The sequence below is a fragment of the Maylandia zebra genome, linkage group LG16 (genome assembly GCF_041146795.1).
Source record: "Maylandia zebra isolate NMK-2024a linkage group LG16, Mzebra_GT3a, whole genome shotgun sequence".
Taxonomy (NCBI): domain Eukaryota; kingdom Metazoa; phylum Chordata; class Actinopteri; order Cichliformes; family Cichlidae; genus Maylandia; species Maylandia zebra.
In genome coordinates this window covers 18,408,716-18,425,687 of record NC_135182.1, presented here as the reverse complement: position 1 = coordinate 18,425,687, position 16,972 = coordinate 18,408,716, and the positions used below count along the sequence as shown (strand labels likewise).

The 16,972-nt window shown below is 40.8% G+C and overlaps 1 protein-coding gene across 1 annotated transcript; it reads right to left on the bottom strand.

The window, feature by feature from the left end:
- Positions 1 to 195: 195 nt before the first annotated feature.
- Positions 196 to 5,635, bottom strand: ackr3a (atypical chemokine receptor 3a). Its single transcript, XM_004557870.2, has 2 exons — positions 5,493 to 5,635; positions 196 to 2,742 (listed from the first exon to the last, which is right to left on the bottom strand). Exon 2 carries the CDS (start codon positions 2,671 to 2,673, stop codon positions 1,531 to 1,533), a length of 1,143 nt encoding a protein of 380 aa, XP_004557927.1. The 5' UTR covers positions 2,674 to 2,742; positions 5,493 to 5,635; the 3' UTR covers positions 196 to 1,530.
- Between the last annotated feature and the right edge of the window lie 11,337 nt (positions 5,636 to 16,972).

Here is a 16,972-nt window from a genome sequence, read left to right as displayed (position 1 = left end):
TTAGAGGTGGCAGCTGGGATTAACAATGAAAAGTGATACTGACTTGTCTTTTTAGCTGAAGTTTGATGATTCTTTGGATGGATTTATTCAAACAGTGTAGCAAAAGCTTTTTCTGAACCACATTCCATTTTTTTTTAAAAAGTTTAAGAAAAATAAACAATCATTTGGGGTGAAGAAGAAATCACTGAAGCAAAATATTTTGTCTGCATTTAATATAGAATAATACACGTGTTACACATTACCGTGTCAAAGGAATGCCTCTGTTCTTGTAGACACATGTTTGCTTCTCAACTTCGTTCGAATTGCAACATGAAAAAAACATTTCGGTGTAACAGCTTACATATGTAACCAATCACATGAGAAGATGTGCCTGTGTCAGCATATAAAAAAAAGAAAAAGTTATTATTTACATTTTATAACATGTAAAAGTCCTCGTTTGCTGTCATGCTCTTTCATACACAGACACAGGGCATCTGTAATACCCAGACACCTCCACACACACATACACACACACATGCAAACATGATGATGTTTTTGTTATTTGGTTGCCAATAAACACTTGGGTGTTGCCTGTATGAGAGGAACAAAGCTTTTCATTTATTTTGGTCATAAGGTTTGCGCTGTCTGCGGCCTGCGTGATAACCCAGCAGGATTAATACCACATGGACATGTGTATCTCACTAGCACAGATACAAGATAAGAGTGACAGCAATGGATACTGTATAATGCCTTCCAGAACAGTCAGAAGCGACATGCATCTACTCTTTGAGCTCAGTAGTCACAGCTGATGGTTCCAGACTGATGGTCTGGAAAGATTTACGACCAAAATAAAACTGAGCCGTAAGGTTAAAGTAGGAGGGTAGGTTAAGTTGAGCTGAGCTAATCAGCAACTTGCTGTCTTTATGTTTAGTTTAGAAATATGAGAATAGCATTAATATCATAAATTCAGTCAGAGTGAAAAGTCTGTCTTTCAAAAGAGTTGAAGTGTTCCTTTAATAGGTAGAAACCTAAAAAAGTCTTTTGTCTTATTAGTAGGCTTTTTTTGCTGATGTGAGAAGAGGTTGTGGTCAATAACACAGCAGGACTTAAATACTGAGGCAGCACTGTATGACGTGGAGCTCTGAGCAGAAATCAGTGTGTGAAGACATTTAAGAGGAAATCACATTTAAACTCATATAAATACAACTATAAACAAAGATATATATACATTGAATACACATACAAACTTACAACAAATATAATTCTACATAGACAGCAAAAATTTAACACATTTACAATCACTGGTTTGGCTTTGCAATGATACTAGCTCCATGATTTCTGTAACAGATTTTATAATAACATTGCTTTCTAAGTGCTTTTCAATCAGTCCACCAGAGATGAAGTGTCACGATCTTCAAGCTTTTCTGTGACTCTAGCATTTCCTCTTCTAATATCAAACATAATGCTGATAATAGACGAAACAAATCAGCTGTAAAATAAGTTTACACTGAATTAAAGCTTCATTAAATGCTTTGCAGAGATTTGTAACTTTTAAATCTGTGGTGGGTTTTCTACGGCTACAGCAGAGTACTCGGCCTCAGACACGTTCGGAGCCTCGATGAGACGTGCCAGACCCGTCCTCGTCGAGTATTTGAAAATGAAAGCCTTCATGAGGTCATAGCGATAGTTTCTGTTGATGAAGTTGTAGAGGATGGGGTTGAAACAGCAGTGAAGCAAGGACAGGCACTGGGTGAGATGTAAGGCCACGTAGATCACATTCTCCAGGCCACAGGTCAGCGGCACTATGCCCAGCTGTGACAGAGCGTCAGCCAGAAGGACACCGTGGTAGGGCCCCCAGCAGGCCAGAAAAACCACAATGTAAGCTAGGATCACCCTGCGGCTCACGTGGCGCTCCTGCTCCACTGGGGAAGACGATGAAGTAGAAGAAGAGGAAGAGGAGTGAGCAAAAGCTCTGGCCAGCAGGATGTAAAACACAGCAATGATGGGGAAGGGGAGAACAAAGCCAAGCAGGATGAAGCTCAGCTGCACCCCCACCATCCATTCCTTGGGGTTCTCCTCTGGGTACTCAGGCCTGCACAGCATGATGTCCCCGTGTGCTGACTTCACAGTATGCAAAAAGTAGGTGTCTGGCACGGAGGCCATCAGAGCCAGCAGCCACACCCCTACACACGCACCACGGCGGATCAACTTCCTGCGTGCACCTCCCTCATCTGCATGCCGCGTCACACTCAGGTAGCGATCCACACTCATGCAGGCCAGGAAGAAGATGCTCCCGAAAAGGTTGACGAAGTAGAGCAGGTGCGTGAGTTTGCATGCCACTTCACCAAAGGGCCAGTGGCCATGCTGGGCCAGTGAGCTCACCCATATAGGCAAAGTAGCGCACACGCAGAGGTCCGCAACTGCCAGGTGTGTGATGTACATGTGTGTCTCGTGGCGAGGGCTGGAGTCTCTTTGTGCGCGGATGTTGACCCAGAGGACCAGGGCATTGGCGGCCAGGCCGACGATGAAGATGAAAGTGTAGAGGACGCACAAGGAATTCAGCAGAGCCGTACGGTTGAATGCCGTTGCACACACCATTGATTCCACACTTGTTATGTTGCTGAATGGGTCAGAGAAGTTGAGCTCATCCAAAGAGTCCCACAGGACCTCCATATCACTGCTGCTTAGACTCATTTTTCAGCACTCGGAGAGGACAACAGACCGCTGGGAGGTAACACACACCGCCTCTGATTGGGACAGAGTCTGAAAAACATGACAGTAAATTATAATTTCTTGTAACATATATTTATTTTGATAATGACACAGCTGCCAAATGTGAGAGGTTTTTCAACAAACCTTCGGGTATTATATTTAAGATCTGAGGTTCTGCTGCATAAAGCCTGGCTTATTTTACTCATGTGCACTGAATGAACTAATAAAACATAAACCCACTTGTGGTATGCCACCAGATCCCAAAGAATCTTAATGCGGTTAACTTGTTAAAACACTGCTTTCATGACTTAATAGAGGTTCTCTGTTACCGTGTCACAAACAGTGGGATTTACTATGATTGATGTGCAGTCAGGGGGCAGCACAATAAATGTTTACATTAGCTCCACTGGCTCAGAGTGCAGATTAGACACAAGGAAGTGGGATCGAGAAGTCCAAACAGGGTGTATTTCCTGGACGTTCCGGGCATTCCAAGATAAAGCAGTGGTCAGGGTGGGAAACCTGACGCCAGAGTCTTGTTTGTTTTCTGCTCATAAAGCAGGCAAAGATCAGCTGTCACTCCCTAGATGATCAAAGAAAAGGCAGCTCGTAACTTTGAATACGTCATTCTGCAACATCTGAATCTTATAATGCAGCAGCATATGGCACACCACACACACATTTTTTTTTTAAAAAGAAAAAAAAAGAGGCTTCATACATGCAGCAAATAAGGTGACTGAAACAGTATGTAAGATTAAAGAAGTATCAGTCTGGATCACCTTGGCAAGTCTAAAACCCGGTGTGATTTTGTTCACCCTGGCGGACCACCAAAATATTCGCCCTTACATGGTCTTCATTCACAGTATTCTGCTGTGATGTCTCTCTCAGCTAACTGTCAGCTTGACACAGTGTGAAAGATCAGAGGTGAAAGGGGATACATCAAAACCAGAACACAAGAGGCTTAACCCCGCCGTCGCCCCCGACTGACTTGTACGCCCACAGAGTGAATTGTGTGCGGAGACCAGCGGGAAGGCTTGACGCCTTCAGAATGGTCCGACCACAGTAAACATGGAGGTCACCAACCACTGCGTGACACAGCACGCCACAGAGCTGTGAAATGTGACCATATCAGACATCTGTCTGTGTAAGAAAACGGTGCTGTACATATAATAATTGGCACCAGTTCAAAAACGATGATGAACAAAAAGACAAGTTGAATTTTAGTCTAAACAAGGACAGCTGGAACATATTAAGATGTGCAGCTGTCTAGGGAAGGTTATGTCTGCTCTCGAAGCCTGCAGTCAGTTTGATTATTTATTTTCATTTTATGTCACTTTACACCTCTGCTGTGACAAATTTTGGGTAATATTGGTCAGTCCAGTTTACTTTGCACCATTTTGCTTTTAAGCTGCAGGACTGGTGACAACGTTTTTGCAAAACTTTGTGAAAATATTTGATTTTTTAAAGATTTTGCATCAGTATGATGACATGATACATTTTTTAAGCAATACCATACATTAGAATGAGTTAAAAAGGAAATTCCAATCAAAATAATAATAATAATAATAATAATTTATATGTAGTGTTAAATTAAATGTAACAGAAAGGGCTAGTAGAGAATTTTTGGTTTTAATATCAACATCAGATAAAAGGTTCTGTGGTAATACTGAATGCAGACGGTTGATCCAGCATTACTTCCAGCATCCATTCCTATTATTGCTTTTACATTATAATAAATTGAAGTACTACCTGTAGCATGGCCTGGGATAAAACAGTTTAAAAAGATGTCACGTATCACACATTTACTTTTACTTTCAATTGTTTGGGATGGCATGGAGACCCATTCATCCTGGAGGGATTTCCAAAGTGTAATCCCCCTCAATTGTTTCTAATTCCCTTATATTGTATGGAAAATACCTGCAGGTGCCAGGTAGCTCCGCGGGCTTCAAGCTAATTAACCTTTCAACACCCACACCGTTAGATAACGCAGACAGCGCATGAAACCCCTCTCTATCTCTCCGTCTCTGTCTTACTCGCTGTATCGCTCAGCGTACCTCTTCTCCCCCAGCTTTTCTTCTCCAGCTTTTCTTCTTTTATTTAGCTCGCCACTATCCACTTACAAATTAGGTTCAAAGTCTTTTGTATCTCAATACACAGAAAATAAAAGACAGGGAGGACGATTTTCATGTGCAAATGCTGCCCACACGGATCGTGCAGGTGCAGCATGTTTGTCACAAGTTTCTCCTGTCAGGCTCGATTTACAGTTCACAATCTGTAATCAGATATTCGCTGTTTAGGACAGGACATGAGGATTCCGCGTAGATGAACAGTAAAAGTGCTATTTTGTGCGTCATTACGCACAAGCACTAAATCCAAGTTGCTTCCGACGACAGACATGCAATGTCATTGTTGTCATTGTTGATTTATATCAGACGAGAAACAAACGTCTGTTATCAGATTTGAGCTTGGTATACAGAAGCCCGACTCCAGATTTGAATAGGGGAGCAAACAAACAGATTACAGATAGGCTGGAAGGATTGAGAGCAATAAAATGGCTATTATTATAAATTGTTTATGTTTCACGAACAATTAAGCAATACTTTCCCCTCGTCTGGCATTTGTTATAACGATAAAGAGTCGATAAAAGTGTCAAAATGTAAGAAATAGAACAGAAACAGCTGCTGGTATAAGAAGTAAGCGGTCAAAATTACGTCGCGCATTTCAGAAGAATTTTTTAAGAGGTATTACAAGTTGAAAAAAAAGAACACTTTTCCTGCCACACAGCTGCTTATTAAGCACCGTACCTGTCTTTCTTTTCCTTTTCAGCTCTCTCGAAGAGCAGGTTTATTTGCGATAACCCCTGATGTTAAAAGGATAACTTCAGATCCACCGCAGGAAACTTGCGTGCGCTGCCCTCCGCCTCCTCAAATGAATGCGAGCCTCCTGTTCTGCACTTGCTGATACTCCTAAGAGCTACGCCTTTAAGGCTGGTCCTAAACAGATATGCGTATTGACATGGCATCGCCAAGCGTTCAATCAACAGTCAGCTGCCCAGCGAGTTTCGGTTTAGCCTCACTGTTGTTCCCTTAATTCAGCTAAACGGTTAAAAAAGAATATGTAAAACTGGCAAATTTTATTTCAGTTGCAAGTTTCAAATGACATGCAGGTTTTTGTACGTCTTCACTGTAACAATGCACTGTAATATAATTATTCCGTTATCACATAGCCAATACAAAACATATGATGTATAATAATATTACCGTATTATTATTATTTTATGTAGACCACGACAATCATTTTTACATTTTAGATTAAACGTCCTAAAAATCTTCATGCAACATCTACCTTAACTTTGTGCTGCATGTGCATTGTTTTTCTAAGTAATTGTGCATAGTATATTAGCTGTAGCTGTAGTATTGCATCTGCATTATATTTTGCCATGATTGGCATTTTTGGACAGCAGTTGGCATATATGAAAAATCTGTTAAGATATATAAACACAACCTGTTCAGATGGTTCACACAGAACTCATAGGAGTCAACATTATTGGCAGATGGTCAAAGTGTTGTTGTTGTTGTTTTATTTTTGGTTGTTGTTGGGGTTTTTTTGTTTTGTTTTTTTGCTTATGGGCTTATCTTCACTATTTTCCTTCAATTCACTGGAGCTCTATTTATATTTAAGGAAGTCACAACAGAAATAATCTGTAATCTGCAGGAGGAGTAAAAAAAATCTTTTTAAAACAGGAAGAAGCCTACAAGTGAACCCGACTCAGGTAAGGAGACCATCTGCCTCGACCGGTTAGGTTGAGAGTAGAGCGGAGAAACAATAGATAAACACAGATAACAAAAAATACTTGGCAGTTTGGTGGGGCCAGTAAGCGTAGATCAGGAACATCCAGCTCTAGAACTCGCAGAAAGAGAAAGGGAGAGAAATGCAACAGTACAACTCTGTGAGAGAGAAGATATTAAGTTAATAATATCCAAAGGAGGTCAAGCAGTTACACAGCTCTGGAATGGAAAAGGTTCTAAATGTTAACATACCCTAACAGCTTAGTGCCTTTGTGTTGGGAAACACTGATTTTCATTTGAACAGAAATGGATACTTTAAAAAATAACTAAGTGGTTACTATTTGGTTACACACACACACACCCTACTCCCCCCCCCCCCCCGCCCTTGCGCGCGCACACACACACACACACACACACCCTACTCCCCCCCCCTTGCGCGCGCACACACACACACACATACCCTACTCCCCCCCCCAGCCCCCCCACCCTTGCGCGCGCACACACACACACACACACACCCAAAAGAAGAATAGATAGCAGTTGTTGATCTTATACATCTATGAAAAAGATCACAGGCTCGCACTGATTGCAGATGGAAACATTTGTCAAACTATGAACTGAATGTGTCTCGAGACACAACAAACACAGACACTGGCAGGGCAGTCACAGTAACTCTTCCACTTTGTAATACAGAGATGTATGTATATTGTTATTGTAACTATTTGAAATTTTGGCAAATACTGCTATAGTCCTGACTGTTACTTCAGCATCCTTTGTTCCTGTTAAATAATACCCAAAGGATGTTATTTTTAAAGAAACCATTAGAAAAAATACTTTGTAGTACTGGTACTGGTAATACGGTAAGTTTATGAATATGTAATATCCCCACTGTCCAATGAATAAAGAATAAATAAATATATATTTATATATAGCCCCAAAGGAGCATACAAGTGCACTAAGAGTGCAAGAGAGAAGCAGTGATCAGTGCATCAGGGAGGTCTCCCAGCAGCAGAGGCCTACAGACACATGGAACAAGTTTGTCTTCAAGGCTTTCTGCCAAACAGGTTTTTCTAATACTTTTAACTCAAACAATGATAAACTCAACCAAGTAGCTTGTATGTTTCTATCAGCCAGGTGTACTGAAATATTTTAAAGTGTGGACTTTGGAGGACACCACAGATCAGTGTCTTCAATTCGGTATTTAAACGTGAACTATGGTCATACCATAGTGAGCCTTCTGCTCATAAGCTATGATGTTGGATAATGGCCAGATTCTTTTTTCTTTCAGGACAGTTTCACATACTGCAATTTGAGTTTTCACTGGTGTGAAATTATGTCATTATTATTCTTGAACTATGACCAAAAATATGTTTCTGAGGTCACAGTGTCGTGTGACTTGCTCCTCTTTGAGTCAAAGGGAACATTTGTTCCAAAAGTTGAAAAAATTCTTTCAAGAGACAGAAGAGATATCACGCTCCCAAGAACGAGACGAAGATAATGGCTGTTGGTGTGAAGGCAAAATAACAGAGGAAGTCTAAAAACAATGGTATCATAAGCTATTTGAACCCCAGTGTCCTGGGTTAAAGTCCCATGAGTTATGCCAACTTTCCAACTTCCCACAGTAGACTTAATAATTCTTTCAAAATAAGAGCCCTTCACTTGTCTTAGTAGCAATTTCACAAACTGCAGTGAGACTGTGTTGGTACAAAGAATGGTCTCTAATGGAAATAAAACTGGTAGAAATCATTAAAACATGATGATATGATCAGAAAAATGATGAAAACATATTTGCTATTATTTCAAAACTCCAATTTTACACTAATTCATACAGCAAAATAAATTCCACTGTTTTTTATGTATAAAACAATTACAACAAGTACATCCCAGTACTGAGGATAAAATCATTATATTCAGCAGACATATTCATATGAGGGCAACTCCCTGCCGCACCCGGCCTAGTCAACTAAATATGAAACCAGTTGCAGACATTCAGTAAATCACATTTACTGTTTTTGGCTCCCACCCAAAACCAAGACATGGGTTAAACCCAACATTCAGCCCCAGAAAGATAACTGAAAACATCCTCTGAATAATGACAGTTACATTTTTGTCTAATGTTTGCTGTGTTTCAGGTTCATTTTGAACAATCCGACCAAATCATGATGCAAAGGGGTGTTGCGGGTGTTGTCTTTTTTTTTTTCTTAAAGAATTCATGAAATGCAATGCTCGTTTTAAAAGTTTTCTTCAGTTTCACTTCAGTCTTTATCCTCTTATTTGACTCTTACGCTGTCTCATTTCAAGAATGTTCTTTGAAAGCGCCACAAAGCAGCGTGGGAGGTTTGTGTGTTTGTCAAAAGCTTCTGCTCACCTGCAACTCTGGTGGCCTCGCAGCTGCTTTTGCCACCACCGGAGCAATTAACCCCAAGTTCAATACAAAGACAGGACCACAAAGAGAGTCAGAAACTGTGGGATTTATTTAAGGAGTCCACTGCAAAAGGATATTTGCTTTGTCAAATCATAATAATATACTTTGATCGGGCTCATGAGCCTCTGCAGAGGGAAGTAATGTCTTTGATGTTGTGTTTAATGAGGGAAGTATTGACTTAACCAGGTACAGAGTGTCCAGCCTTTCTTTCTGAAAATGATATTGTTGACCTGCTTGGGTCACCAATTGGGCTAAAGTTTATTATGACTGCATGCCTTGTATACAGCAATGAAATACAGCCAGCAGCCTACTCTGACCTCATTAAAGAGCAAAGTAGTGAAGTCAGTTTCAATAAGGCTTTAAAGAGAGTTCCCACTACGCACGCATACCCATTGTCCTCCATATCAGAAGCATCAGGGGGGGATTTGTAAGCCTTTCTGATAAGCATCCGTAGCCCCGCAGACTGCTGCCAACCTCTGTTCTGCTGTCCTCATTCACAGGGAAGCCAGAGTGGGAACAGCAGGGGTGGCTGGGTGTGTGTGAGAGTGTGTGTTGTGTACTTTCTGCTTTCAACATGCTTTCTGCCACAAAAACATCCTTAATAAAGGTGTAATGAGTAAAGAATTCACTTATATAACATTAGAGACATTTTGACTTTATTTACTTAAAAACATCTTCAGCTCACATCTTCATGCGGTTCATTTTAGCCGCTGCCATGATGTTTACTGCATATATATGTCGCGAGAGAGAGAAAGAGAGAGAAAACATCTGAGAGAATTTCCTTCAGAAGTTCATTCGGTTGAGAAGAAAGCATAAAGTTTTGGTCATCAAGTCCAGAAAACCTGGTAAACTAAGAGAAACTGTATCTAAAAAGATGTGTGGTTAATATTCTGGATCTCTAAAGTAAGTAAATAGGAGCCATATTTTAAATAATACACTGACACAGTAGTTGTTAGTTTATAAGTGATGTGTATTTTTTCCACTGCCCTTAAGTGGTCAAGTATTACTTAACTCAGCTTTAATGCTTGTGTTATTCCACGTCTGATTCACTAATCCCACACCTAGCACGTACCAGGCTACACGTAGAGTCCACGATTAATCTTTTCTTTTCATGCTATACACACTATAAAACTCTTTTAGACAGGTTTGTTCGCTAAGGAACAAGGTTAAGTAAAATCTACTTGTCTTTGCCAAAATTCCTGAGATGCAGCATTTGACTCTTCATTTGCACAGTCTTAAATAGAGACATCCTGAGTTATCTGTTTTGATAAAGGCTTACTGTTTTTAATCATTCAAGCACAGTTTTTGAGAGATATTTGCCCAATTAAATCAAGATGAAGCAGGATAATCTGTCATGAGATAAGTGGATTGAAAAAGATAGGGATGCTGAAGAGGGAAAACAGTGAGTAGGAACCAAACGGAGAAAGACTGCATCAGTTATTGCAAATGACGGCTGTTTGCATTGTCTAGCCCTGCTTCACGGTGGCGGGTTTGACCGACACATTCTTTTTCTTGCAAATGTCCATTCAAAGGGTACCTCTCAAACTTTCTCCCCACCACATTGTTACAGTCGACCTCCCCTCCTGCTCAGAGGCTCCCCCGTGTACTTCTCTACACTCGCACATTCCAGCTTATCCACTGCTCCAACCTCACTCATTTTTCACTTAATTACTTATTCATTTAAATTTATCTTTCAAGCCGAGAAGGACCTGCGTGAGCGAAGCTGAAAGCAGCTCGCACAAGGATGGAGCTTGTCAGGGAGTGCATGAACATGAGGGAGGGGTGACCACTGAACCTTACAAAGCTATTCAAAGGACAAAAGATTGGAAGTTATTTATTAAGCTGGACTTTGTCTCGGGTTTTTGCAACCCGTCTCTGCCAAAATAATATATTTTTACCGGAGCTTCTGATGAGGTGATCTTTCGGGATCTGTTCGTGCAGGTGCGCGTCTGGCAGAGACAGTGCGTCTCTGTCAGGAAATGTGGCAATCAAGGCATTCCTCACACTGACCGAGCATACCTTACAACAGCTCCATGAATGTAGGTGAAACCTGAGACCTGCTCAGATGTCCAAAAAAAAAGGAAAATGTCAAAAGTCTCTGTGCTGAACATTTATGCAAAAATATTCCTAAAATTGCCTGAAACAATTGATTATGTAAGCTTTTTTTTTTAATCCTGGCCATCTGGTTAATGTATTCACTCTCCTTTTTGATCTTAGGGGAAATAGGTCTTTAGCTGCCAAAAGATCCATTATGTTCACTGGTAAGTTACTATATCTGTGTTCTGAGCAAACAGTGAGGGGTTTTCGGAGCTTTTTTGCTGAAAAAAACGCTTCCTCCTGTGAGGAAAATGGCTCTGAAGAGAACAATAAGAGTGAAACAAAGCAGCATACTTGTGAGGGATCAGTTTAAAGATGGTACAAAACTTAAAAACCCTAAACAGAACTGTAAAGATAATTCTCTGTGGATTGATCACTTCCAGGACAGTAAACTGATCCTTTTTTTTTTAATATTAGAGACCAGAGCAGTCACTTTGAAGTCTTAACTTGTTCCCATTGTTTTCCTCTGGCTCTCTGGAAGAGCTTTCTTTTTGCTCTACATTCCCTTACCTCACTGAATCTGTCAGTGCCTTCATGCTAAGTCGTTGGCCATGACCGGCTGCGGCTCATATACTCCATTGACTTTGTCCATCATCTCTGCACGCACTGGTAATTCAAACAAAAAGCAAATTCTGCTTTCCCCAAGCCGTTTACACACCCCACACTCTTTTTCTTTCCTTTACACACACACAGCAAACTGCTCATGTTCATTACTATGAGCCAGGTCACTGAGATCATGCAGGAGATAGGTAATAGGTGAAGAAAAGTCTAGCCCCAGGGGACACTGAACGTCCAGTATGGATTAGTGAATGACAGAATCTCTCCACAAGCTGCAGGAGAAGGTGTCCCTCTCTTTTTGTACCCCAGGGTTTACAGCTAATCTGGTAATCCTATCCTGACAATCCTGACATGTGCAATGCAACACATTGCCTTTCGATCCTGTTGACAAAGTTCACAGAAATTGTAGGTAACTTTCACCCCTATTGTCCTGTAACATTAGATGAAAAATGGACCATCAGGATTTCTGGAATGCGGTGTTGTTTTGGAGAAGCCTGCAGCAATATTTCAATACTTATAGGTGTCTTTGCCAGCTTATGGTTGTACATGAAAGCCTTGGTGCTGACGTACGGTCCCTGGGATCAAGTTCACAGTGTTATAACAAGTTTCAAACTTTTACGTTGCATCAACATGCCGAGGTGACCTACACAAAGCGACATTTCCAATGCAAACATAGTACATGTTAGGTTTTATGTGAGCGTGAGGCACTGAGAGAAGACCAAACAGTGTGGGTTTTATTGGATATAAACACGACTCCAAAGCACTCAAACATGATGATGGAATAAATAATGTAGGTAAACATGCTAGCAGAACGAAGTCTGACTCGGTTAAATGGAGGGAAAAAAGGAAAAAAAAGATCTACATGGTGGTAAAGTATAAATATCATGTCCTTTAAAGAAAAAAAACTGAGTGATCGATTAAAATCACAAGAGCAACATACGATGGAAAATTACCTCAAGCCATTTGTCTCTCTCCCAGGTGGTTCCCATTCCTGGTCTCCCCACAGATTTCATGCACACAAGTGAACATGGCACTGCAGGGGGATTACGGCCAGGATGTGGCAACGCAGGCCTCATCTGGAGTCCAACCCTCTGCGCTTTGGGCTGCTAGAGAGGGGCACTAGCATTAGCACCCTCATTCATCTAGCCTTTCCTCATAGTCTCATTTCTAAGCCGGAGCCCAGTTTCAGCTTTTGCTCTCAGACAAAAACATATGAGGCCATTTCCAGTCTTTCATTGCTTTTATTGATGTTTAACAGAGACAGAATGATCCCAGGGAGTAAAAAAAGAGAGAAAACAAGTCAAATAGAAACAAAACTGAACATCAGTGCAAAGGACCAAACAGAAATGAGGAATAGGGTGTGCTGTGTTCATCGTGTGTCTGTTTTTATCATCACCCTGCAGTTTGAGGTGAAGATGCTCCAAGAGAGATCTGCTTCTCATTAGAATACAGAAACGCATTTAAAGAGGGAGCGTAATGGCTGACTGGAGCCTTAACCCTGTCACTCTGACACTCCAAACCACCAAAAGCCTCCAAGAACCTCCCAGCCACACTCAACCTTGGCTTGTAAATACAAAACAGCTTTGCTGCCTCACGTCAGCCTCTCAGTACCAGGCACCCTATACATCAGAGTCTGAATCGTAGCCAATAGCCTCATGTCCATTCATCAAAACACACGATGGCAGGCCTTCCGTGTGAGAGTTACAGAGTTGCAAAGTGCAGGCTCGCCTGGGCCCTATCAATGCCAGCTGACCCGAGTAAAAATGCCTGTCAAGAGCCTAATTTGTGGGACTGTTTATATGTGGTAATCTATGGTTAAATCCCCAGAGAAAAACATCTCCAATGAACATTCAGATCACTCATTTGTAAAAAAAATGTGTTAAATTTCCCATTGTGGTAAAAGTTTCCTGTGAGTTTTAACATAGGTGAGAGGAAGACTAACACAAAGGATAAGGATAAAGTGAGCAAGGGATGAAAGACACATCCTGCAGAAGTTCATGAAAAGAGGAAGGCGGTGGTGTTTTTGTTATTATTTTTTCACCCGTGTTTTTTCCCTCCTTTTCAGGCCTTTGAATAGAGTGTTTTGGTCCTGTTCCTCCACAGCTGTTGTAATGGACTCTTTTCATACAGGCTGTGATATTGCTTTTGGAACTGAGAGATTTACATTTTTTTATTCACAGGATCTGAATTTGTCATTTTTAACAACATTATCTACATGCTGCAAGAAAAACGTGGTTTAAAAGGCTAGCCTGATTGGTGTGGCTTTTGGACCAGGGATTGTACTCAGATGTCAGAGTAAATACCTCAGTTCCATAATGATGGGGAACATACAATGGGCACTCTGTGATGGGAAGGTAAAGGGGGCAGCTGAAAGTCAAAGCATAAAAGTTAACGCCGGTAGTTCTTCATTACAGACCTTTCCTGCTGCCAATCTTAATAGAAGTGGTCTGAAGCGCGCCTCGCTTTTCTTCGTGTACAAGCACACATGGATTCAGTCTCTCACACGCAAGCAAAGTTCGACAAGCTGCATTTTTCTTTGTCAAGGAATAACCGATTGGATTTTAATGTAACCCTCGAAAGATTGAAAGGATGGATGATATAAATAATTTGCTTCGTATTTCTTCAGCGTTTTACCATCTCTCTCTCTCCCACTCTGTTGTGAGTCATCATATTTAAAGGCTGGCCTGTTGTTAACCCTGTGACATCTGGTGCAAACACAAGCACCGATTTATGACCTAATCAAAACTCCCAAAAGTTAACAAAGAACAAACAGTCATATCTGGCTCACAGAGATTTACTCGGAGATTTAGAGTAGAAGAAAGTGTTTACTTTACACTGTAAATTCTTCATATTTACCTTTTAACTTTTTGAGAAACACATTTCTTGAAGTGTGCAGTTGAAATAAACACATTCAGAAGAACTTCTTTTGTGTACTACTTATTACTTAGGCGTGAGTCCTTCAGAGTCTGAAAAAGATTCTGTGAAACTCCAGCCAAAGGTCTCAGCCGGTGTCTTCACTGACGGTGCCACTTACAATGAAAATGAGAGAGAACCTTGTTACAGTTGGAAGAAGTTTACGTTCTAACATGCAGTTAACATTGTCAAAGCATATATTTTAACCCAATCCGTGATCCTTTCTTAAACCTAATCAAAAGATTTTTGTGCCTAAAGTAAATCAAACAAAAACCTAAAAACAAGAGTAAAGAAAAAGTAGCTCTGCAGTTGTCCTTTGTACCGGGTGAAGTTTGTGTGGCTTGTTCTCACCTCCTGGAAACATTTGTGAGTTTTTATATGACATCTGGCTACAGCAGAGCACAAACCATGTATGTTTAAAAATGACACTAGATGAGTACCCAGTCATGGATTGCAAATAGAATTTTATGTAGCTTCTGGGTCTAAAAAGTAAAGCTAATGAAGAAGTGTCTTAAATCTACAGACTTTCTTTAGGCTGTAGAAATAAGTTGAATTGTAAAGAAGGCTACAGGAAAAAAAAAGAAAAAGAAACCTCGGCTCATTTGATTAGGTCTGGAAACAAGATGGAACATCTCACTAGAGTCTTCCTCTGCTTTAAACAAAAAAAAAAGGAACTTGCTCCTTTAATGCCTCTTAATTAATGTGTTATTTCCTCTGTTTTACATGTGTAAGTTTTTGCAAGGCAGCAAATGAAAATTCCAGGAACTCACGGATGAGAAAAGAAAACTTATAACATCAGACTGCACATGGTGGTTTTTACTCTTTTGCTTTTGTACAATTAAAAAATATATATATTCCATATACTCCACATAAAGAGGGCCTGGGAAATGTTGCGTCCACCAGATCTACCTTCAGGTCACAACATTAGATTGTTATTTATGACTGAATGAATATCTGCATTTGGACTTCCAGCACTGTTTTTCCGGAGACTTTTCAATCACTGGTATAAGATGGTGCCCACTTCCTGCCATTGAACCAGCCAAAAATGGCCTTCAATGCAGACAGGGTGGGAGAACTGATATGGACAATGGGAGAGCAGGATGGACACCAGATCACAGAGCATGGCACAGCCCTAACATACATAAACACTTCAGACTCCAGCACTATATAGTTTTGTGTCTGGGACGATGACGTCATCAGAAAAAGTCCTCAGAATCTTCTCATGGCATTGAGAGGTTGCTGTGTAGATTTGCTTACATGGAAGATTGCCATATTTTTTCATTATTAGGCCATAATGAGTTACATATGTTATGTGCTAAAACACGTTAGCTGATAAACTTCCACTGACCTGCATGACGTCTTTAGTAATTACCTCAACAGTTTTTTTTTCTATTTTGTCATTTTAGAACAAAAAAAGGATATGATCTGAAAATGTTCTTGCTATGAAGACAGGTGATTATGAGGCTGGACCCGACTAAGACAAACAAACACGCAGTGACCTTGTGAAACCTAAGCTGTGAAATATGCACACCATCCAGTCCCTACATGTGACAGGCTGTGGTCTGCACATCTGAGTGCAAGGCCATTTCCTTAAGTGTGCCTCCCCCCCCCCCCCCCCCCCCCCCTCCATCCCCCCTCCCCCCATCTCATTTCCTCCATACCCAAACAAAAGCTGTTTCTCTGGGAAAAGGCCTCAGCCACTCATGCGTCTTCGCAGACCTCGCTCCTGCATGGAAGCGGACCCTTAACTCACCAGAGCGCTTGTTTACAAACTGCACCGTATCTTCACCCAGATGGCATGCAAGACGACTGATTTGTTCAAAACAACATTCAGTCAGGTCACCCAAACACACGAGTCGAAGCTTTACACAAAAACGCCAGAACGAGACAAAGCGCAAGCTTCACCACATGAGCAGCGTAAATGGGAGTGGGCTTACCAGTAAAAGGGAAATAGGATTACTTCATAAAGTCAGTTTTCATCTGCTGTCTGATTTTTCTCTGATAAATATACTGCAACCTATTTTTTACATTAAAAAAACAGCTGAAATTACAAACTATATAAACACATTTGCTGAATTTTAAGAATTTTCTACTTGGCCAATGATATTTTACGTCATACAGATGTTTTTACGATATCCTGGCTATATCTCATATACCAAACACAAGACAAGCTGTAGACATTCTAGGTCTTAATGACAATATTTACCATCTAGGAAGTCTAACAGGAAAATAAAATGTTCTACTCAGTTATAAATTCAGAATAGAAGCAGCTTTAATTTGCCATTAACTAAACAAACACTGTTAGTAGCTTTTGCGCAGGTGGATCTCTACTGTCAGTCTAAACTCTTTGCTATCGTGTTTCTCAAGGACCTCGAGCCTCAGCTGGAAATCCTTTTCCTAATCAAAGGAGTCCAAGGGAGTAAAAGAAGAGTGCCTCTTTTCCCTGGAAGGTTTGCAGTCATGCACGCAAGCCCTTTTGCATAGCGTTGCGGGGCTCGGAAGA

Excerpts from the sequence above, each read along its gene's own strand:
- ackr3a (XM_004557870.2), bottom strand. The coding sequence starts at position 2,673 with ATGAGTCTAAGCAGCAGTGATATGGAGGTCCTGTGGGACTCTTTGGAT.